The sequence below is a fragment of the Scardinius erythrophthalmus genome, assembly GCF_964197995.2.
Source record: "Scardinius erythrophthalmus genome assembly, contig: HAP1_SCAFFOLD_212, whole genome shotgun sequence".
NCBI classification, from domain to species: domain Eukaryota; kingdom Metazoa; phylum Chordata; class Actinopteri; order Cypriniformes; family Leuciscidae; genus Scardinius; species Scardinius erythrophthalmus.
The window spans coordinates 12,342-36,803 of NW_028296399.1; the positions used below are offsets into that span (position 1 = coordinate 12,342).

The window sequence follows — 24,462 nt, forward strand, 5'->3', positions numbered from 1 at the left end:
CAGGTAGTAGGCCTCACTAGGCCTCCCTGAAGTTGAGCTCCCACATACTGTGGTTATCATGTAGTAGGCCTCTCCAGGCCTCCTTGGAAGGTTAGCTCCCACTTACTGTGTGTTTCCACTTAGCATGGTGTTTCAGGGAGTAGGCCTCGCTAGGCCTCCCTGAAAGTGAGCTCCCACGTTTTGTGGTTATCAGATATTAGGCTTTACCAGGCCTCTCTGAAGGTGAGCTCCCACATACTGTGGTTGTCAGGTACTCCCTGAGTAGTTTTACTGTGGTGCTGGGTTTTGTAAGCTAGTGGCCGCTTACTTTCAGTATTAGCAGACCTTATCAGGCAGCTACCGAAGGTGAGCTTGCGCCCTGGCTCAACTCAAGTTTTATTCTCTGCTACGGGTTCCCTCCTGGAACCTCTTTATCCTGCTACAGCCTGGTTGCCTACCAGGTAGATCTTATGCTCCCCTCACTGAGGGTCAGTGTGAGTATGTGGTCTCCTGAGTCTGGTCAGTCGGTCGTAGGCCTCTCATGAGGCCTCCCAGTTAGATCAGTCCTTAGGCCCTCACAGGCCTCCTTAGTGTTTTGAAACACAAACACTGGGTTGATCCTTGGATCGAGTAGAGAAACTCCCCTCGCTGGCAAGGGTTGTAAAGCACTATGCTGAGTCATACTCTCCAGGATATCCCGTCTCTGAGATCCGGTCCGAGTGGTTCACTGCCTGCTTCGCAGTCCCTCGGGTTGGATGCCTTCCTAAAGGCAAGTATCCAGAGGCTCTGTCTTCGGACAGACAGGAAGTGGCCAGACTGTAGTGTCTTATATAGTGACATCAGGTCAGGCCTGCCTGGTGGCATTTCAGGTGGCACGTTCCCCTGAATAGTGACTGGCTGGGGTTCCTACAGGTTCCCTAGCCACATTCCCTAGAAGGGACCCCTTCTAAGAAGTAAAAAAAAAAATGAAGTTGTGGTCCTAGGCCCTTGAGCAGGCCCAGGTAGACCTTTCACTAAACTATGTTTAGGGAGGTTTTCTGTGGTGTCATTTAGCTTGGGCTATGACCGTAGGGAGTGCTGTCACTGACAGCTCAGTGTGACCTGGGGGTGAGTGGTACTAGCGTTCATTTGAATTGCCGGTTCTGACAGTTGTCACTGCTTTTTGGCATGCACTCCCCTTAGCATGGTGGCGTTGGTATATCGTTCCCCAATGCGTCATTCTGACGTAGTGTAGAGTTCCCTTTCGAAAGGGAACGTCTCAGGTTACGACTGTAACCTATGTTCCCTGAGAACAGGGAACGAGACACTACGTCTTCCTGCCATGCCTCGGGGCCTGCCTGCAACAGTCCCTTCAGACGATAGGATGTTTGTCATGTTTGCAAGGCGCCCTTTTATACTTGCAGGTCGCACGTTAATCATTCACGTTAATGATTCACGGGCTGTCGCCGGTCAATGTGATTGCCGTGATTTGATAGTGATTTCAGACACCTGTCACGCCTGAGGCGTTCCCCAATGCGTCATTCTGACGTAGTGTCTCGTTCCCTGTTCTCAGGGAACATAGGTTACAGTCGTAACCTGAGACGTTTGTATTCTACATAGTTTGTATTAAACTTGTATTCTAAGTTTGTATAAATATACTTTATAATCAGCTTATTATTAGTCACATTATTCAAGTATTCAATCAGTGATGGCTTCAGATTCACTTAACAATTTTGTTTATCAGAAAAGCATTTTGTATTTCAATTCAACTGTTGTAGATTTTTAACTTCTCTGTCATTGAACAGGAAATGGAGTCCCATCAGACAGCATCATCAGAGCCACATTTACCAGACCCAGAGGAAGAGGGTTCCTAGTGGAAAAAAAGTATACTTTATTGTATTTGAAATATATTCCCTTCTTCAATAGTACATTGCAAATATACTAACAAACATTTTACTATCTTTAGATATATTAAAAGTATATTAGCATCATGCTTTTTACCTATTTTTACAATTAACACACTTAAATAATTGTACTTTAGTATATTTTCTAAAAATATATTTAAAAACAAGCATACTTTTAATATATTTCTAAAAAGTGCACTATAAGTACATTGGCAATAATTATATGCTTAGTTATACTTTTAAGAAATATGCTAAAAACAAGCATACTTTTAATATATTTTTAAAAAGTACACTGCAAGTTTGGTAATAATTATATGCTTAGTTGCAATTTTGATGCGTACAGTAAAATACACTAAATAATTACTGCTAAAATATACTTAGTACAAAATTAGTTGTTTAAAAATAGCACACTTCAAGTTAACTAATCATTAACACACTTGAAGTATACTGATAAATAGTCTGGCTGCAAGTATACTTAGCATATTTTTTTTTCACCAGGGGTTACTCCAGGGTTTCCACCTGTGAAAAACACTTCAAAAAAAGGCACACACAACACAAATCACAATTTGACTTTCCATACAGAGTATAATGCAATTGGTATAAAGAGGATAAAGAGGGCTTGCTGGCCTGCTGTAATATTTCTAATGTATCCCTCCTGTATGCCATAGCCTCCTCATGATGCTGGTTTTGCTTCTCATAGCTATTCACGAGTTCATGCTTACAAATATTCAGAAAGAGTAAAAGAGCGATTTTAAAGATTTTTTTGTGTCATATCCAGTGTTGAGCGTAACACATTACAAGTATCTTGAGTTATGTAATCTTTTTTCAAGTAACTTGTAAAGTAACACATTACTTTTAAATTTACAACAGAATATCTGAGTTACTTTTTCAAATTAGTAATGCATGTTACTTTGTTCATCCGTTTACTGACAGCTCTCCTGTCCTCGTGTTGAGAGAAATAGGGAGTAAGTGTGGAGGTGTTGTGTGCGCTGTGTGAACGATGGTTATTGCAGTTTTAGAATCAATGTGAGCATGCATTTACTCATTTTACTTAAAAAAAAAAAAAAACTGAGTCAGTTTTACTCAATTAATATAAAAAGTGAAATGCAAACTCTGAATATTACACAATCCTGCAATAATTAAGTATATTAAAATACAAAAATATACTTTATTTAATCTTTGCTGCTGACCTTCATGATCCACTTCAACCATATAATAAGCAAAAATGATTTTAGATAAGCATCACATTTGCATTTCTTTCTTTTTTAATTGCTGAAGTAAGAGTGTTGCACTTTCTTGTTCTGCATCCTATTCTTCTGGAAGGTTTGTTTTAGCTGCATCCTCTACTGTACGGGTGTGAATTTGTATTTCTTTCAGCCTGAGGCTAATTCATTTCACTTTTGGTGTGAAAGGGCCTTTACATTTGCCAAAAAATTAACTTTTTGTTGTTGTTATTAAAAACAAACAGACAAGCCCAGGTGAGAAAAAGAAATGCAAAAGTAATGTAACGCATTACTTTCCATAAAAAGTAACTAAGTAACGCAATTGTTTACTTTTTTAGAGAGTAACGCAATGTTGTAATGCATTACTAAGTATCTTTCCCCAACACTAGTCATATCTGCCCAGTGCCTTTGAGTGTGGCCCTTGCACCATCAGCCAATGAATTGCTGTGATTCTATTCAGGCTTCAGACAATTGTCACACTTGGAGGATAATGTAATCAAGGAGGGTGGCCAAATATAGCTTTAGTTCAGACAGGTAACATTATTAAAGCTCACAATTATCTGACTCTCAGCTGATAAAGATATCTAAAAAACAAGTGGTTCTTTTGAAGTTCTCCATTCATCTCAGCTCTCCCACCTCTTCTGCTGCTTTTAGGAATTCCAGGCAGGCAAACGGATTTGTTTTTGTACTTCATTGTTTCTGTTTTTTTAAGTTGTTACACAATGATGTATCTCATGAAAATAAATATTTGACAGAGGTGGTCCTGACTAAACTTATCCAATGCTTATGTGTGCGAGAGAAATCATTTGCAAGCGTTTGTGTTGGATGCCGAGAACCATGGCATCATAAAAGCGCCAGTGGCATTAGAGAGCAGCTCACTGTGTGTTCGTATGCAGGTGCTCTTTTTTACACAGTGGTTCAAAAAGACTTTTATGACCTTGCACTGAAATAGAGAGAGACAGTCTGTGAGAAGAAGAGAAGACATATCCAGGCCACCTAAGTCTAGCCAAGAATGAGAAAGCACATCTCCTAAAAATATAAGTTACTTTGAATGTTTCTTTAGCTCTTGCCATTCGAGTAGAAGTCGAAATTTAGCAGTAGTATTCAAGCACGAGAAGCAGTTTATTGAATAAAATCAATTTTATTCAATACTTTGTAAATTTACGTGCATTTTCTTGGAGGATATAAAGGCAGTTTTCCATGTGGATGTCTAACAATACAATCCTCTTAGCGTTCTTGGAAATGTAGGGCAATAAAAACAGTGTTTTTGAAAAATGACTTTAAATACGAACAGTCTAATAACGTCTCAAGACAGAAAATCTCTGTCTACAGAGAAAAGCTTGGTGTGTTTAAAGAGAGAACTCATTGTTTACAACTTGGCGACCATTCAAATTTTCATGTTATCAATGACAACAAGATTTACTGCTGTAATGAGTCAGAAGTCTGCAATCCACATTTTCTGTCTCTGAAACCTTTCATCCCCCTTTTATGCAAGACAAACCAACTCCACCATGTGCTCAGCAGCGCCACCTTGCAGGCAAAAAAGAACTACAACAATAAAATTGTCTGTTTTCCTCACCCAACCCCCACTTTACACCATAGCTGTTCATTCATAAAACCCCCACATTTTACTCTGGTTCATGGAAAGATTGTGGCAGAGGCTCAAAATACTATAGGCCTAGATAACCCCATATCTTAAAGGTGACCTAAGTAACTTTTTTTACCTTAACCGAACAGCTTCGGAGTCACTGAAATAGTTATATGACTTTTTTCGGGTTGAATGGTGGTCGTCGCGCAGCCCCAAAGCGCCTGTGAGCCGAATAACCACTTGCAACTTTGGGCCAGCGACCTGCCGGCCTCAGCATCAGGAAGTATCGCGTGATATCAGGTCTCGCGATGTAACGAATTGCTTTATGGCACTGCACATATACACAATAGGGATAGCTCACAGATGAAGTTATTAGAGGCCAGACAGACTCACGGAGGCGATTGGCATCTCACAATCATCTTGCACTTTATTCCCCAATCGAACTCGTGTAACTGTCTGTCATCCGTTCTACCGTCCACAGCTTTACTTGATAAACAAAAGTAGGATAAGAATGAGCATCAAACTGAAATAACCCGCATACATGGGGTGTTCGAGGTGCACATACAATACAGACTGCCGACAGTTCAACAGGGCGCGCGCAGCTCTTAAAGGGGCCACACCTTATTTCCACTCATTACAGCTTCTATCCTACTGAACAGGTACCGGTATAGAGGGCGGAAGGGATCAGACCGTGAGTGCAGAGACGGCTCTGTGCGAGTGGTATTTACGACAGTAACGTTAAATACAAGTACTCCACAGCGACTCTAGGGGTCGCTGTTTGACAAAAACGGAAAGCTGCATAGTGTGCCTTTAACATGACTCTGTGGTCATGAGCTTTTTTTTTTGCTTAAAGAAACTGGACAAAAAGGCATGCACATCCGATTCTGAATTAAATCTGTGGCAGCCTAATTAAATCACAGTGAAGAACTTGACATTCTCAGAACAGTTTTTCTCTTTGATGCATATAGAATAAGTATGAAGCTCAGTTGCAACATGCCTGAGAAACTGCTTTAACCATGGAAAAGACATTTATTATAGTGTGTCTGTTGATCAGTGTGCCCTCAGGTTTATTGCTGTGCTGCACGAGTGGATATGCTGCTTCTACATGAGCAAACTGGCGTACACAATACACTTGTCTGTATTAGGGAGAATGCATGACTTCTGCATGATGAGTAAACAATCTAAAAAGATTCTGATCAGTCACACTCTATTCCCATGACTGAAATTAAAATAATTATGTATAATTATGGCCCTTTGCTAAGCCCTAAAATGGTTGAATATGATTTACATCTAGGATAGCAGGAAAATTAAATAAAAATAGCAAGCATTTTGTTGTCATAATGCAGATGCAAAAAACAGAGTTTGGAGGCTTGTGAAAGCCAGAATGCAGTAGGTGGCAGCAAAGATCCCAAAATCTCAATGTAAATAGACATTTAATTCCAGTTCTGAATGAACAGAATTACATTTACAAATAGAATAAAACAAGAAAGAAATATGTCAACATTTTATATAATGTCTTTTTAACATTTGGTTACAAATCTGGCTTCATGAACTTCCATAATAATAGGTATGACTAGAATCTATCATGACAAAAGACTTTTATAACTTAGTATAGAGATTTTATAGTAGGGAAGAACAGATAATATAATACATTTACATTTTTTTAGAAAAACTATTCTCAGTTAATCGAGATATGCGGAGTTGAGTTTTGCTGCTCTGACTAAATGGATTCGGTTTTGTGGTTGGATAATAATTGGAAACTGTGGATAGTGGTTGGCAAAATCTCTAATTCTAAACTTTGAAGAACAATGAAAAACTTTTTGCTAAAATAACAGTACACTCTAAAATATGCTGGGTTGTGAAAACGACTGTAATATTCATTCCAGGCCACTAGGTGGCGATGTCATTTTGTAAAGAAACATTATGGTCCTGTTGACTGAACATGTAATATGCATGTGCATAACTGCATTGTTTACATGGAGACGATAATGGTATTGTTTCCAAAAACTGGCACTGTGAAACACATTTTCAAAAGTTTGCATTTTCAGGCCCCCAAAATGCTGTTGTTGTCGTGTAAATGAACGACCAAAACGTATCCAAAGTTTTCAGTTCTGAGTTGAAAACGGTGTCGTGTAAACGACCCCTTAGAGTGTTTGAAGACTAAAACATTAGGGGCCGTTTACATGACACGGTTTTCAACTAAAATTGGAAAACATTTATTGTATTTTGGCCGTTCATTTACACGACAATAGAGTTTTGGGGGCCTGAAAACACAAACTTTTGAAAATGTGATCAGTCTATAGGTGTGTAGTGTTGCTTTACAAAGTGACATCGCCACCTACTGGCCTGCCAGCAGAATATAGAGTTTTAGTTGTTTTCACGAATCTTTCACGAAGAAAAACCTTTCCGCTCTTAGTTCATTGTTGTTGTGTAAACATACCCTGAGACAATAGTGTTTGAATCTCCATAAAGAGGAAAACTGTACAAGATAATTACTCTTTCTCCTCTAACTTTCTATTTTTCAATTTCTCTTTCACACTCCCTCTCTTTCTCTATCTCTCTTTTTGCACTTGTCCATCATTAAAATTCTAGTGCCATACTACTGCAGTACTTTGCAAATGGAAGGATGGGTGCAATTTACAGAAAATGCTGCTTTTTTATTGTCTATTTCTCCTTAATCAGAGCAGCGAAAAAGGCAGTTGATGGCTGATGGCACCACTGACCGCACAGCATTTTTATGGCAAGATTTACAGCCTATCTGCTCCAGGGCCACTTTATGGCTCATGCTCACCAAAAAAATGCTTATTTCCATAGAAGGATTAAACACAAGGGTAAAGCAAAGAGGTGTGTGTAAGTGAGAAGGTCTACATTTCACATATTTACTCCAGTAGCACACGTCTCAGTACGAATGTAATCACTCGTCATATGATCTATCCTGCATCATCTGTAGTTTTTGCAGTCCAAATTGGTTTAGATTACAGATGGTAGAAAAATGGGACTACCGTTTCTCAGAAGGGAATCCAGATAAGCTTGACCACTGCTCGTATGAAGGTCTCATCCTTTACTCTTATCTCTGCTGATCTGACTTGGTTGTCTGACCCAGAAAAGACTTGGTTGACTTGGACCTGGCCAAAGGGAACAACCATGACAGTGTTGCTGACCTGAACATCAGTTCCCTCTGATCTCCATTTCTGATGAATTTGGAGGCTAGGCAAGCAGTGTCTGGTGAAATGTTTCCAGAAGTAGTCTGCCAAGAGTTGGCTGTGTCTTCATCTTCTACGACTCAGAAGTTCAGATTATTTGGGGGAGTGAAGTATCTCGCCACCCCATCATCAATATATGAGGTCAGCAATAAGGATAGCCGATGGGCTAAAAGCTGAGGACCTCTCTATTTCTATCAGCACCGTTTGCCTTTAGAGATTGTATTTCACTCTCCTAAGATCCACCAAAGTGTGATGTGCTGGGTGGGATGAACATACATTTATAAAAAATAAATAAAAAAACATAAATCTGCTGTGTGACAAATTTAACTTGTAGCTCTGGATGCAGTGCAGCAAATGACTCTCTTAAAGTCCCCCTGTAGTCAATCATTTTATCCCTTAAAACTCATATTTGATCACCAAAATCATATATTTAAGCGCTTTTCGTTGAAAAAAAAAAATCTTCATGCCTTAAAATAGATTGAATGTAACTCGACACCCTTCACTCATTTAGTATTCGCAGTTCTATGAATATGCAAATTAGCCCCGCCTCCACTCACTCGCTCAGCTCAGAGATCCACTGGTTGACGATCACACGTTGATCTGATTGGTTACAAGGTAGTTTGTGACGTCAGAAACACCAGCGATTTCATACCGTGTTTTTGAGACTGTCTTTGGTTCACTGCAGTTTTAAGGAGAAAATACTCAGCAATGGAGTCGACTTATGAATTTACACATGGTTAAAAAACACTACAAACATATAAACAATATTACAACCTTGATTTTCACCACAGGGGGACTTTAACTCCTTTTTTTCCCACATTTGAAATGTATGTTTCCGCCACAGAATAAAACATTTGCAACAATTGCAACTTTTTATCTCACAATTGCGAGTTTACATCTCGCAATTCTGACTTTATTTCTCAGAATTGCAAGATATAAAGTTAGAATTGCATGAAATAAAGTCGCAATTGCGTGTTATAAAGTCAGAATTGCGAGATATAAAGTCAGAATTGCGTGAAATAAAGTCGCAATTACGTCTTATAAAGTCAGAATTCTGACTTTTGTTCTCGCAATTGTGACTTTATATCACGCAATTCTGACTTTATAACACATAATTGCGAGGTTATATATAAACTCACAATTGTGAGATATACAGTCCAATTGTAAGGAGAAAAAAAACCTCAGAATAGTTTATATCTCACAATTCTGACTTTATAACACGCAATTGCGACTTTATATCTCCCAATTGCGACTTTATTTCTCAGAATTGCGACTTTATTTCTCAGAATTGTGACTTTATTTCTCACAATTCTGACTTCATATCTTGCAATTCTGAGAAAAAAAGTCACAATTCTGACTTGATATATCGCAATTGTGAGAAAAAAAGTCAGAATTGTGAGATAAAAAGTCGCAATTATTATTATTTATTTAGTATTCAGTGGCGGAAACAAGCTTCCATAGTATTCCCTGGTCTGACAGGATTTCAAAGCGTTATTTTTGGCTTGAGATAAAGCTGTTGGCCATCAGGAACGAGTCAGTGTCCATGTTTCAATATGTATAAATGTGTTCAATATGCTGCATATATCAATATGCACTGCTCTGGATCATACACTTGAAAATGACCCCCATTTTTTATCATTCCGACCTCCCATCTCTATGGTCCAAAGCAGTCTATATCAAAGATTTTTGTTGCTGTTGAAGATTGTCCTTTTAGCACCCAATATCTTTTGAGCTTCATACTTTATACTCTGGGCCTGGGTGATACTGTCCATCATCATAGTCTTTATTGATTTGTTTGGTGATTAGGTGATGTGGTGATAATGGGGTGAATGGCATCTTTTTCTAAAGGACCTGTATACTCACTGTAAAGTTATTTTTCTTTTATTTGCTTAGGGGTAAAACGAAGGTGTGAAGTACCTTTAAGAGGTATTCTGTTAGTGCACATCCTGACACCATCCTGACAGCGTTTAGATGAAAATGTAAATGCTTGCTGTGCACTTTCCTCTCAAAAACAAAATAAACACACAACAAAAATGACAGCAGTGAGAAAACAGCAGTTAAGAAAGCATCTGATCACAGCAATATTTTTGCGATTTGGCACTCAAAGAATGCATGAAGCTATAATATATTCAGATATTCATACAACAAAATATTCTTGGGGCCATGAAATTTTTGTGAACATTTTCAAAAATGCTGGCAGTGGCGGGAAACTTAAAAAAACACACACTGGTGGGTTAAACATGTTAAACATGAAAATAACAGTGAAAGTGTCTCTTTCAATTATAAGTACCACTTCAATTTCTAATGCAGCTCTCCAGTGTGTCTTTAATAAGGATTGGTGTAGCCTGAAAAAAACAACAACAAGATAAACTGAGGGTGAAATTCTTGACAAGAGAAAATCTCCTTAAAAAAACAAGGGATTTGGTCAATCAATCATTATTCCCGTTTCCTCACTATTCCTCATTCCCTCTTGGCCCACCAAGCACACAGCTGTCATTAATTTTGTGGAATGACTAAACCCAGAACATTCTTCATTTGGCTGTAAGCGCAGAGACAGTTATATGATGAGAATCGCTGCACTAGGCAGATGGTGAAGCTTGGCTTTGCATACTAAGTACCTTCAACCCTCATTCTAACCCACCACCACCTCAGCCCCTCAATCTTTCATTCTTCACTGTTTATACTTTCTCTACAGTTTCATTCTTGTCATATAGGGAACATTTCTTTCTACTGCTCTTACTACAACATTTCCCCCAGTTAATTTCTCAGTGCTTTTTATGGCATTCATCAACAACATTGTCACTCACACACTGCTTCCTCATTCTCCCCGACTGCTCCTGTTCCTTTTGCTCTCCTACCATATCATTTATAGATGATTTATGTCTTTCTATGCATAATCTCAAAATTTCCCATCATCCGTTTCTGTAGTCCTTATTATCACTGTTCCACATTAGCCCACTCCTACAGTCCAAACAAGATCTAAAATCTAATTTTTTTCCACATAGTAGGGAATATATGAAACACACACACACATCACAACTAAGTGCCTAACCCGAACCCTGACCCTAAACCTACCCTTAACCTAATTATAACCTTATCCCTAAAACCAAGTCTTGACCCTCAAACAGGCCTTTAAAGGCTCTCAGAAAGTGAGGACCGGCCACAATATCCTCACTTTACTCTCTTTGTCCTCACTCCAATGGTCTAAAACTCAAACTGGTCCTCACAAAGATAGTTATACAATCACACACACACACACACACACACACACACACACACACACACACACACACACACGTCTTAGCGGCCCCTAATTTAATAATAAATGATCGTTGCGACGGAAGCAAATCAATCAAAACTAACTTTAGCTGGAAAATAACTTTATTAAAGAACCGCTATAAAGCCAAAACAATCTCTGTTACCTTAAATTATATGCTTATCTCTGTAAAGCTGCTTTGAAACAATCTACATTGTTAAAAGCGCTATATAAATGAAGATGACTTGACTTGAATTGACTTGATGTGTGATATGCAATCAAAATGTTTTCAGATAAATGTGGCAATGAGATCATGTGATCTCACTGAGTGATTGCTGCTGTTTTGGACTTCACTTCCCAGAGTGCAACAGAGGGGGCAGTTCATCAACATGTGCATTTGTTATTGTTTGTTGCTCTCACACTGTCAGTTTAAGTCTCATCAAGATCATAAGCACTCGTACAGGGATGTGAACGGTCTCAGGTGATCTGATTCTGCAATAAACATATCTTTGTATTAAGGTAAGAGTAAAAATTTACCCTGATATTTTAGCCATGGTGTTCCAATGACATTTTAAAATGCAGATTTAGACCATGAAAAACCTTGTAGTGTTTATTGTTGTTCGTTTGTATGCTTATTTTCTGCTGTTCATTATTAGAGTTCCTGTAGTTGAACAAAGGTCATGGGTTCAGTTCCTAGGCAGCACACATAGTGATAAAAACGTGATGCTCACTTTGTTAAAAACTGTCTACCAAATGCATAAATGTAAATTAATGTGTGAAATATTGCATTTTACTTATTGAAAAGCTCTCAATAAGTAAAAATTCAGCTGTCAATACCAGACTTTATATTTAATAACTGTAATGGATTTTTACAGAAGGACACCGGTGGTTGTGTTAACAATAACCTATACAATGATTAAATTAAAATATTAGAAATGTTGAAGATCATGAAATGAGAATGATTAGTCTGATCTGATTTGACAGCTACTTCTGCTGTGTAAACATTCACACAGAACTCTGTTACCCCATCTCTCATGCAGTTTCACAACACATGGACATCTAATACAGTCGTCTGCAGTGCAAGCATTCCTGTAGTTTGTAGTTTAATGGAAAGACACTAAATATAGCCGACTACACAAACACGATTGTGCTGACTCGTATTTCCAGACACTTGAGTTATTTGGAAGGACTGAAAATGTTCAGTAACCGTACATCTGATCCATGCGAACAGCAGTGTTATGGTCCTGGATGCTGAACATACATAACCAAAAGAGTTTTCAAAGTAGGTTTTTGTTTTTGATTGCTTTCTTTGTCAGTGCAGACATCTGAGCTGATTTATAACTATGGAGGAAAACAGAACTGTGAACTTCAGAGATGTTGCAGAGAACTATTTCTCAGATACGAGGGTGGACTGTCGCTACACTATAAGTAGTCAACACGATTGGAGCAGTCATGACTGGATAGGTCTATTTAAGGTAAAACACAGTGTTTATTCACTACAGTACACAATAGCTGTAAGGCCGCATCCTTAGAAGTTCGAACCGGCGTTGTTACATGGGACGGTCAAGCCTGTGACTGTTGAGTAAGTTGAAACCTAATACTTCCGTATAAAAGGATGCAGCCTCTGAATTTGGATGCAGCTAATGTGTGGAAAGGATGAACCTGCAAAGCAAATTATTTTTTTTGTTATAACTCATCTTGTTTCACAGGTGGGATGGCTGACATTGAAAGATTACCACACGTTTGCCTGGGCTCTAGCACCAGAAGGGTACCAAACCGGAACGGATGCCAACTGTAGTGTGGCCTTTTACTGTATGTTTATATTTGATATTTAATATACTATTTTATTTATGTTTGTTTATAGCCTAGTTGATACATTTGCTGGGCATGCATGCTGTCACATGTCCTACACCAGTGAAATAACAACTGCAGTTCTTGGTAGAACAAGAACACTAAAGTTATCTGATACTTAATAACTATTGCAACACGATTGCAAGTGCCTGACATCTTTAAGGAAATATGAGTAGTTATAACTATTATAAATATTATAGATCAGCTGTAAGAATGAACTTAATGTAGCAGAACTAACTCCACAATCAACTAATGAAAAATCAGAGTTAATCGTTTTTTAATTCTAAGAAATGTTAATTTCCAGGGTCAATTTCCAGAGTACTACTCAGAGCATGTTGCCAAAATCTGCATGATTTATATATGTGAGCATGAGCCACAAACAACTTTACGTGTGACAAAACAAGTCTTTAGTAAACAGACTAAATACTTAACACACATGCATACAGTTTAGCAATGGAAAGAGAGCTGAGGTAGAATACAGGAAAGCAAGAAGTTAATTAGCATTGTTTGAAATTGTTCAGCAGATCAACAGCCTTGAGCAAACCATCGGCTTCTTAGTTATAATGCACACTTCATTAAAAGAAGTAGGGGATACTTAATGATTTGATAATTGCATGTCTCAGCCATTTGAATAAAACTGTCCTGATGCAATCTGTTGAGGCTCCAGTTTATCTTTGCTGAAGTTGTCTTGATGAGAGAAAACCAGTTGGAGTCAGATGATCTTTGGTGGATAGAAAGACAAGGCCACAGCCTGGCACAAACTTAGGGCTCCTTAGAAGACTTCTAGTCCATCTTCAATTTCTCAGAATCAGCAAAGGGAAAAAGGGGGCCTGATCTTGTGATCAGAGATCTTTTAAAGTGAAGATGTCACGAGTGAGAGGCGAGTGAGCCAATGAAGTGTTGTTTCTTTGGAGGGAAACTTTACGATCCTTTGCCTTCTAGTATGGTGATTGCTGATTGATAATTTGATTGGTTGTTGATTGAGAAACTATTAAAGATTCTTATAATACTAATATGCTGCATAACTATTGACATATAATGTACATGATCATTCAAGAAATTAAAATAGAAAATCATAGATACCAAACATGATATACATGTGATCTTGATTAAGTAAAGCATTCATTCAAGGAGTTTAGATTAATAGATAAAGGAACATGCATGATTACATAGGGAGATTGTACATATCTCAAGTGATTATATATAGAGGTTATAGGATTATGATTTCTTTGAGTTGTAAACCTTCACTCGTTGGGTGATTATTAGTTAAATTTAACAAATAATTGTGCGTCTGAACTGTCTCAGTCACTACAAGGCTGTACCAGGCCATTTATGTGTATATGTTTTTTGTTTTCTGATCTTTACTCCACTTTTCCTGCCATCTTTCAGCATCTTATCTACCAAAACCCGGTGGGGTGGCGTATCAGTTTGTGTATGTGGATGAACATGGTGAGGTATCTGCAGTCAGTTCTCCATTTTCTTTCTGTGCTCCAAGACCTCTGGATGAACTTGTTATGCTAGAGCAGGAGAAAAACGGCGAGGAACAGGAGGATGGAGACGACCTGCTGCTGGTGGTGCCGAAGGCTCAGATCCTACAGGTGAGGCTTCATTCAACACGAGAGGTCGGAGAACAGATCTGACTGTAACAATGCTTTTCAAACACCACAATTCATATTTGGATACCTAAGAAGACACATGCAAAACATGTCTGTCATTGCATCTTATGACAAAATATCACAAAAGTTTCACAAAGCAAAGTTTCAAATGGTGCAATATAGGTTAAAAAAGTGAGTTAGCTCTAGTATCATTTACTGATATATTCTATGCTATTTAGCAATGACATTCAGGCTCTTTATGCCACTTTTTATGCCACTGTTTCTGCCATAATATTTTACTTACTCTCTTCCTTTTTAAAAAAAAAAAAAAAATTCCACAGAGTCTCTTGGAAGGATGTCAGCGTGATATTCATGAGTTGCATAAGAGGTTTGAGAATGCAGATGTTGAGGTAGAGAAAGAGAGGGAGAAATGGATGATGGACAGAGATGAGTTTGAAAGCGTACGAAATAAGATGAGGATAAAGATTGACGAGCTAAAAGACAACCTGAGGCAAAGCACTGAAAGAATTGAGGAACTGGAGCAAAAACAAAAGGTACAATCAAAGTTTTAGGTTTCATTGGTTTATGTTGGTTAATGCAATGTAAAAGCAATACATTTGTTACAGTATTTAATAATCTCTCTAAACATTATTTAATAAAAATGCAACTGTTCATTGTTAGTGCATGTTAGCTTAGATTTGTTAAATGATATTAACATTTTTGTATTAACATTTTAAGAATGGATTCATAAAAGTTTAAGTTAAAGGGTTAGTTCACCAAAAAATGAAAATTCTGTCATGAATTACTCGCCATCATGTCGTTACAAACCCGTAAAACTTTCGTTCATCTTCTGAACACAAATGAGGATTTTTTTTTGATGAAATCTGATCTTTTTGATGAAATCCTTCTGCCCCTCCATTGAAATCATATGCAACTACCACTTTCAAGCCACAGAAAGTTATTTAAGACCGCATTAAATTATCACAAGTGCCTTTTTTACACAAAAAACACAAAATTTACCACTTTATTTACAAAATATTAATCTCCAATAGGTGTTCATATAGCACCACGACACATGCTTGTTGTGTTGATGCAAGAGCAGATGTTGTTGTGTGAACGCGCATTGGAGATTGATATTTTGTAAATAAAGTGGTAGTTGCGTAGCTGTCAATGGAGAGACAGAAAGCTCTCAGATTTCATTAAAAAGAGCAGATTTCATTAAAAAGATCTTCATTTGTGTTCCGAAGATGAACGAAAGTCTTACGGGTTTTGAACGACATGGGTGAGAAATAAATGCTTTAGAAGAAATGTTCAACTAATGCAGTGGAGCCTTATTGTAAAGTATTACCCAATAAATCTTTTGGGCATGTTTCTGGACCACCACAAATTTGTAATCAGAAAAGCAAAAATAAAAACACCATTTACCATCAGGATGTGCAGAACACCCATGAAAACATGTCTGCTGAACTTAATGGACTACTAGCAGAGAGAGCTGAAAACCATCAGCGGATCAGAGAACTCGAACAGGAGGCTGCCACTCTGACTCCACAAAAACAGGACATAGAGGCCGAGCTAGACAGGTGATTTACGACTTATATTACACTTTGCATAACTAACTGATTGAGTCAAATAGCGGTTAAGGAAAAGAAAACACATTAAGATAGAAACATGCCATTTTCCTCTGCAGAATGAAGGAAAGAGTTAAAAAGATGACCGCACAAAGGCGAGATGAAGAAAAGGAGAAGAAAGATTTGCAGGTGAATTATATTATATATAAATTTGGTCAATTCATCTTAATTTATTTAAACCTTCATGCAACGCTGATTGTTTCAAAGTAGATTCAATAAAGAGGAAAACAACAGAATAAATTATGCAAACAGAATCTAATTATAGTGAATTTAATTCTGCTGTAAAGCAGCTCTAAAAAGGACAGTGGTGTCATTATTCAGCTCAAGTCAGTTCAGTTTTGATTCAGTTCGGTTTATGAAACAAATTATGAAACAAAGTGGATTCAGGTGTGAAGCAGCTCTACAGAAAACAGAAGTGTCATCATTCAGCTCAATTCAGCTTTCTTCTCATCCAATAGTGTCAGTGCAGTCAAATCAATAATATTACTGAAAATTATTCAGTTCAGAGTTGATTTAGTTCAGTTCAGTTCAATAACTGTAAATTAAGAAATGAGTATGAAATTCAACATCGGAATGTTATAACTTTATACATTCGTCATTGTAATATTTTCTACATTCTGTGATCACATCACATTTTTTAAAGGTAGCGGTTCAAAAACAAAACTTCATGCTTTTTTTAGAGGAACATTGTTTTGGTTGTGCTTCGGCTCTACGTGACAATGTGGATGAATATGATTCTCCTACTGCTCATTAAACATTCACTACTAAGCTTAAGAGATATAACCAGTTTAAAAAGGATCTCAAGCTGATTAGCTGAAGACATTACTGCAGCTTCACCCATTCAGCACAGCGCTACAACAACATAATGAAATGATCTTCACAATAGATAATGCTTTACAGTGAACTCTGAGAGATACATATGAGTTTATCTGTTCAATAAAACACCTTACTCATCTGTAGAGCAATTAAACACCATAATCTCAGCGTCTCTTTTACAACATTTCAAATCCCTCAGTTCTGGCCATGTCCTAAAACCAAGCCGATGTTGATTCTTGTTTTATTAAGAACTCTGTCTCGTTTTATTTTCTCCAGCAGACTCTCCTCTGTTCAGCATTTGGTTAAAACGGGTGATTCCCTGAAGGTTGGAGATTTAGAGGCTCCATGTCAACCTTTCTCACTCATTGTGACAACTAACCTCTGAAAATCCCACACCAGACACACACACACACACACACACACACACACCTTTGGAAGAAGGATTGATGTATTGGCTTTTCGTTAAAATGATTTAAAAAAAAAGTTAGATGGTGTATCTTTTTAAAAAACGGTGCTACATTTTACGTGGACTTCAGAATTGATATCTCGGACTGATGCTGTAAAATGGCATGATTTGTATGAGAATGAGTATTTCCTCTGCAGATTGAGAATCAGCAGATACACACAGATCTGCAGACCCTACAGGAGCGTTTGGAGGCCAGTGAGCGCAGCACTGATGCCCTCCGCAGGGATCTGAGTGAACTGGGATCCATGCAGAGCCACAGCCATGCAGAGCTGCACCAGGTCCGACTGCAGTCGGCACAGATGAATGTACAACTGTCCCAGGCCAACTTGGCTCTGCGTGAGGGACAAGCCGTCTGGGCCCAGGAGAGAGAGGCTCTGAGACACAGTGCTGAGGTTACTACAGTACTAACTCTTTTATATCTCACGACCAATTCGTACAAATTTGTACGAGTGAGTAAAAGGTGGCTAATAGGTGGCTGAAACCCATGTGAGGGGTAGGTTTAGGGGCGGAGTCATTCGTACAAATTCATACGAATTGGGCAACTCGTAAAATATGTATGATTTAGCAAATATTGTACGAATTCGTACGAGTGAGGTCGTATGAATTCGTGTATGAATGCTGTGAGATCGGGATGGTCCAGCCATAACACTTACTAGTAAGTGTGTGACTCAAAATCTTTGTGCTCTTGTTAAAGCTGGATAAGGATCGTGTCCAGAAACTGAGCCGTGAGCTTCAGAAGAAGGAAGAGTGGCTCCAGGAGGAGAGAACGGAAAGAGAGAAACTGGAAGTGGAGCTTGGGAATGAGAAGGATTGTAACCGGGTAAATATTCCATGACACATGCATGGCCCTATAATTAAACTTTCACCCCGTTCAGAGCCTTCTGTATACCCAGAACATATGTGGGTCAGGTTACTGGTCTTGGAGCAACACCAGTATGAGTCATGTGTTGCTTTAAAAAAAAACTGTAAATAAGCTGACCAAAATAGATCTGAAACACCACTATAAATTGCACATGTATATGTTTACAGAAGTGTTTTCACCCCCGATTATTCATGTGAATGGATGCCATGACAGATTAGTTAACTTGGTTGATAAGAAACTTAATAAAACACTTGATCTTGAAATATTGAATGTGGAAACGTATTTTAATTACGGCATGAAACTATGCATGAATTTGCTATCGTCTTCGCTATTGTGACATATATCTGAGTGAAACGCTTCTGGAACAAAAACAAATGTGGACGGAGCTTGATTTTGTCTGTGGGGAACTGATAGGCTGGTTGTTGTTTGCTATTGGTGGATCTCATGTGAGTGACAGGTTTCTCCACCCTAGTCATTAGAGAAGAGAAGAGATGTTATTGAGTTTGACGCGTTCCTGGTCAACATATTTTGTTGATCCTAGAACAACATTCCTGTCCATATATTTTGTCCTACCAATATCCCTACCCCTAAACCTAACCCCATAACTTCTCCCTAAAATCAGAGGGAAATGATGTGTGAATAACACTGATGTAGAAGAACCTAACCCTGGGTGTAACCCTAAACTTGACAAAATGTAAACTTGTCCCTCAAATCTGATTGGTTGACTGGAATGTTGTTCCAGGATCAACAAAGATGTTGATCCAGGAACATGTTGTATTTCAATTCAGGTTCTGCTCAGAACCAAGAGGGAGGGGAAGTTATTTTGAATACAGATTATGAGCCACGTGAATTTAAAAAATGTGCACAGATAAATCATCATAAATCTTTAAAAATAAATATGATATTTTATAAAAAAAAATTGAATTGTCTATTTTAATTTCACGGTGTCTTTAAGTTAATTTGCAAGCTAAAATAGTTTAAGGATTCATTAATGACATATTACATACATTTTTCTTTTGACATATAAGAGGTAAAAAAAAAATACTGCAAGTTTCATACTTACAAAATTAGTTGAAACCAAGCTGCCACATTGATTTTTTTAAATTTTTATTCCTCCACATTGATGTCACATGTAGATATTTACATCTGACTGTTTCAGAAACAGCACATCAACACCAAATTAATGTATCATTCCTATAGAGAGCGAGAGATGACATTAGACAACCATAGCAGTGTGTAACACTAAATCAAAGTTCAGACATACAAGAAGTCAGGCAGACACTAAATATATAAACTCAGCCATGAATTAAACACATGTACTGTAAGTGAATCAACAGTAGACACACACACACACACAATATAAAATGAAAAGAACTTCCTCCAAAGTTCTCAATTTCTTTCTCTCAGAAAAGGAAAACTCACTTAAGGAGTCTGCTTATAATGTATACTTATAAATAAAACTTATATGAAAGACATTATAATTCAAAAGGCAATGATGACCATATTCCTATACAGGCATCTAAGGCAAATACAGGCATGAATCCGATAAGTGATGGAGTTTGCTAACAAACGCTTTGAGATTAAATCCCTCCTCTAATACTGAATGAAGTTTTCTCTATCATGTGTGTAAATCATAGGAACTGAGAGCTAGTCTGAGAGCCTTGCAGAAGGAGCAAGAGCAGAATCAGCTGGAGAAACAGGTCAAAGCTTTCTGAATCTGTCTGACTGATCTGAACTGATGTCATGCTTGCTGACTGCTTGTGTTTTATTCACAAAAAGGAGCTCTTGGATCATATCCATGTGCTGGAGCTGAGACTGGACACTGAGACAGATGCCAAGTGGACGGAGGCAGCGGCTTCTCCAACACGTCAGTTCACATGATCCATCATTTCTTCTCTTAATGCAGACATACATAAAAGGATGTAGTGCTTGTGATATTACAGTAAATCATAATCTTATTTATTGCAGCTTGCATTGATAGCCCTCCATCAACTGAAGAAAAGCCACAACAAGAGTCTTTACCCGAGCTGTGTTTAAGTGTGCTAGACGGTGAACAGTTCAGCTCTCATGGGTCAACAGAGCAAAGCCAAAAGGATAATGAGAACGATATGATGGCAAGTACCACAAAAATGAAATATGCTTGATTAATATTCAACTAAACTGAAAAACAACGATTAAAGGAACACACTGACTTTTTGGGACTTTAGCTAGTTCACCGTATCCCCCAGAGTTAGATAAGTCCATACATACCCTTCTCATCTCCGTGCGTGCCGTAACTCTGTCTGACGCACCCACCGCTAGCCTAGCTTAGCACAAAGACTGGAGGTAAACGGCTCCAGCTAGCATACTGCTCCCAATAAGTGACAAAATAACGCCAACATTTTCCTATTTACATGTTGTGATTTGTATAGTCACAGCGTGTACAAATAACAAGGTCACATGACACACAGCCATCTTCTAACCGTATACATACTGGGAACTATATTCTCAGAAGGCGAAGCACTGCTACTTCTGCGGAGTGATTTACTCCAACTCTGAGCGAACTCTCTGCTCCTCACCACGGGGCTTCTCAGGCACTGCGAGCAAATCACTCCGTTACGGCACGCACGGAGATGAAAAAGGTATGTATGGACTTATCTAACTCTGGGGGATACGGTGAATAAGTCCCAAAAAGTCGGAGTGTTCCTTTAACAAAAGCATTTGAAGCATGACATCCAAAAACACAGTATTGCCCTCAAAAGGGATCTTAACCACAAAATAAGAATGATGTTACCTTTGCAACATGAACTATAGGCTCAAATTAATATGGAATTCCAACAAGTTAATAACACCCAGAAAGTGTATTTTTAGAATAATTTAGTGCTTAAAATTTGTGCATTATTTAAATTGAAAAGAGCATTTTGTGCTCTTTTACCTTCATATAAATGCTACTTGGTTTGAGATCTTCATAAATAATGACATTTTCATCATATATTGTGAAAGTTTATACATAAAACATGTGATTCACTTTTTTTTTGTACCAAACTACTTATAAAAAGCAAGAGGATCTAGAAGCAGAGCTTTATTCCAGTGTCATTGCTGTCAAACCTTTACTGCTTTCTGAACACAAAGACAGTCTTCAGGTAATATGATGCACAGATTCAGTGAACTAGAGTTTTTCTGTTGAATAACTCAAGCCTGTGAACATATTAATACTAAAGGAACATTAGTTCCTGTGCTCTTGTGTTCCTTATGAACAATAAGTGTTTGGAAATTATATGAGTTGCATCTGTAATGTGTTTCACTACATTCTTTATAATTTAATGTTGTAATGTTATTACAAAACCGGGACATCTCACACCATCAGCTCCTTAAATTTCCCACAACTCATCACAAGAATTGACTAACTACAATTTCAAATCTTTAACAGAGCAATGTATTTTTTATTTTTTTTTTGGTCACTTTGTAATTTTGCTGCAATTAAAACCAAGGCCCTGTCCCAAATGGAACCATAAGCCCTCGCAATCTTCCTCCGAATCCACACTGTCGTGACGGCAAAAGAGAGTATATCGTGGCGCTCGCAAACAACTTCTGAAACCTAAAATGGCAAATGGGACACCCACTTAACGGACACGTGCACACAGCGGCCACTGAAAGACCACTAGTGCACATGAAGTGTGCCATTAGGGACAGGGCCCAAGTGTGTTTATCTGCAGGTCAGAGTAATGTGCATGCTGAAATCTCTTTACAATCGGTCATGAAAGCTGCCTGTGAAGGTGTAGGGTAGGGTAAGTCTTATGGCGCTATTCCATTGCAGGGTACTGTCAGGGTTTGGGTAGGTGAAAGGAACGAGGACTCAAGTGCAGGACAATGGGTATTTAATGACAATAAAACAAAACAGACGACTTGGACTTGGACTTGGACTTGGACTAACATAACAGGGTAAAGTTACAACAACAAACCAGCACAGGACTGCAAACACAGGGAGACTAAATAGGGAAGCAAACAAAGCAGGTAACGAGGGAAGGCAGGTGGGGCAAATGAATCAATAATCAGGTAACAAGAAGGGAGGGGCTAGACAATCGACAGGAGAGAACATGGCACAAGGAAACACATGACAATCCATGTGCTCACACCAAACATGACAAACACATGAGCGCATAGCCAGCAAACACAATCACCTGCCATGTGCCCCAACAAAACAAGACATGAACACAAAGCTAATGAGAACTCATAAGCCACGTATTCACATAAAACATGACAACATGAAAGTACACAGCCAGTGATAAACACAATCTGCATGCAACACAACACAAGACAAAACATGACATGAAAGCACATGAAACAAGGCACACAGACAAGACAATACAGGAGTGTCAGGGCTCTGTCACAAAACCAAGAAATAGACTAGACAGAAGTGACAGAACCCTGACAGGTACGGCTTGTAGCATTGTGTATTTCGTCACATCAATATCTCTGACCTGTTGCTCAATTTGGAAGTGCATACTAGTATTCAGTACTCACTAGGTTCCTGAAATGCTCCAAGCGAGCTGGGTGTGAAAACAAACTCAGACAACATGTTCTCTGTCTTTCCTACAGTGGTCTTACTGACGCCCCCTTGAGGCGAAGCAGAGATGGACAGAAGAAACCTGTGTTTACATCAGCACATGAAGATCATCAGTGTGTAATATCAAAAGAGTTTTCTGAGCTGGCTTATTATGTATTTTGATAGATGCTAAGTCTGTGGTAGTTCCAGTAGTGTGAAAGTGTCTGTCAGTATGAGTCTCCATTAAGAGGAAGGTGATGTAAATGATGATGTCTAGATATGCCATATATAGCGCGCTCAGCATGAATCAGTTCCGTATGACAAAGAAATGCCATTACAGAGTGCTATAATACAAAGTTTACATTTAAAATAATGGGAATGAACTGTTATATATTTGATGTAGCAGAAATTAGTCTTTTTGGATTTTGAGGAAGCAAGTGGAGTGTTTCTGATCAGATGTGTTGATAGGGGGGGGGAAGATGCGACTGATTCCGATCTTTACACGGGAGACAGTTTAGCTTTTGATTTCACTTTAGTTTTCTCTGTTAAGAAAGTGATCTCTTTGTTCAGATAGGTGTGCCGGTTGTGGGTTGGTTGTTTTGTATTACCTGGCAATTACATAAGTGCATTTAAATGATCAGTTCTCCATTTTAGATTTTAATTTATTTATTAAATAAACACTTTATCTTAAGAGTTTGTCACTGTTTGTTCTCTTCTCAGTTTGTGATGCTGTTATGCTATCCATCCTTGATCTAATCTCATTTGTCCTCAGACTGATTGGACCTGAAATTCCAAGAAAAACAACAATGGTGTATATATAGTATGCTATTGTATGCTGTTGTTTTTGTCATTTTCAACATGCATGTGTATATTGTGTATTTATTTATTTTAATTATAATGCCTCTATTTCGACAGTAGGGATTTGTCGTAAATTTGTAGTCTATCGGATTTAAGAAAAAAAAAAATTGATAAAGGCAAGAAAATGAATCAGGCTTAAATAATGGATCAGGCTTAAAAATGCATTGGTTCATGCTTAATGACTTAAATTCAAATTCGATTGAAAACAAGTCAGGAGTGTTTCTATGTAGCACTGACACAATGCGATGATAAACCACATAGAAACATTACAAATTCAACCACCTCCAACTTATGACTAATTATGAATAAATTTGATAGTCAGTCTCTTGTAGAAATTTGATTTTACATAGTATCTGTCTTTATCTATATCTCTTTCTCCTTTGTTTTGTTTTCCCCTTCTATTATCTGCCATCTCGTTCTCCTCCACTCCTGTCCTGAACTCTTTCTCTCTCACTGTGAAATCAGCTGTGGTAAACTGTGGTTTTACTGTCTCCTCTGAACCTTTAAACACAAGGCCCTCCGCTCCTTTACCTTTAACCATCAGACACACAGAAGGCATATCCTCAGGATATCTATTATATCTTTGAACCTCGAGCATCTGTCCTTTTCTTGATCAGCAGATTTATGCCAAACTTATTCCTTCCATCATTTTTAAGTTTCTAGGTATCTACTGGCTAACCTTTCCAGCACTGAAACAAGAAGACTAAAATTACTAATGTAAAATACTGT

General features: G+C 38.1%; 1 protein-coding gene across 3 annotated transcripts; it reads left to right on the forward strand.

Moving 5' to 3' along the window:
- The first annotated feature begins 11,455 nt into the window (after positions 1 to 11,455).
- Positions 11,456 to 23,571, forward strand: LOC308686363 (calcium-binding and coiled-coil domain-containing protein 1-like). 3 transcript variants are annotated; one of them, XM_081394774.1, is made up of 14 exons: positions 11,456 to 11,651; positions 12,449 to 12,607; positions 12,842 to 12,944; positions 14,373 to 14,581; positions 14,920 to 15,132; positions 16,010 to 16,158; positions 16,266 to 16,335; positions 17,626 to 17,880; positions 18,183 to 18,308; positions 19,988 to 20,050; positions 20,130 to 20,217; positions 20,319 to 20,468; positions 21,393 to 21,472; positions 22,929 to 23,078. In XM_081394774.1, the coding sequence occupies exons 2-14, from the start codon at positions 12,476 to 12,478 to the stop codon at positions 22,938 to 22,940; spliced, it is 1,650 nt and encodes a 549-aa protein (XP_081250900.1). In that variant the 5' UTR covers positions 11,456 to 11,651; positions 12,449 to 12,475; the 3' UTR covers positions 22,941 to 23,078. The 3 variants fall into 3 exon arrangements, with proteins under 3 accessions (XP_081250900.1, XP_081250899.1, XP_081250901.1); XM_081394773.1 differs by having other exon boundaries at positions 11,505 to 11,651; positions 12,454 to 12,607; XM_081394775.1 differs by lacking the exon at positions 21,393 to 21,472 and having other exon boundaries at positions 11,505 to 11,651; positions 12,454 to 12,607; positions 20,319 to 20,464; positions 22,929 to 23,571.
- The last annotated feature ends 891 nt before the right edge of the window (positions 23,572 to 24,462 follow it).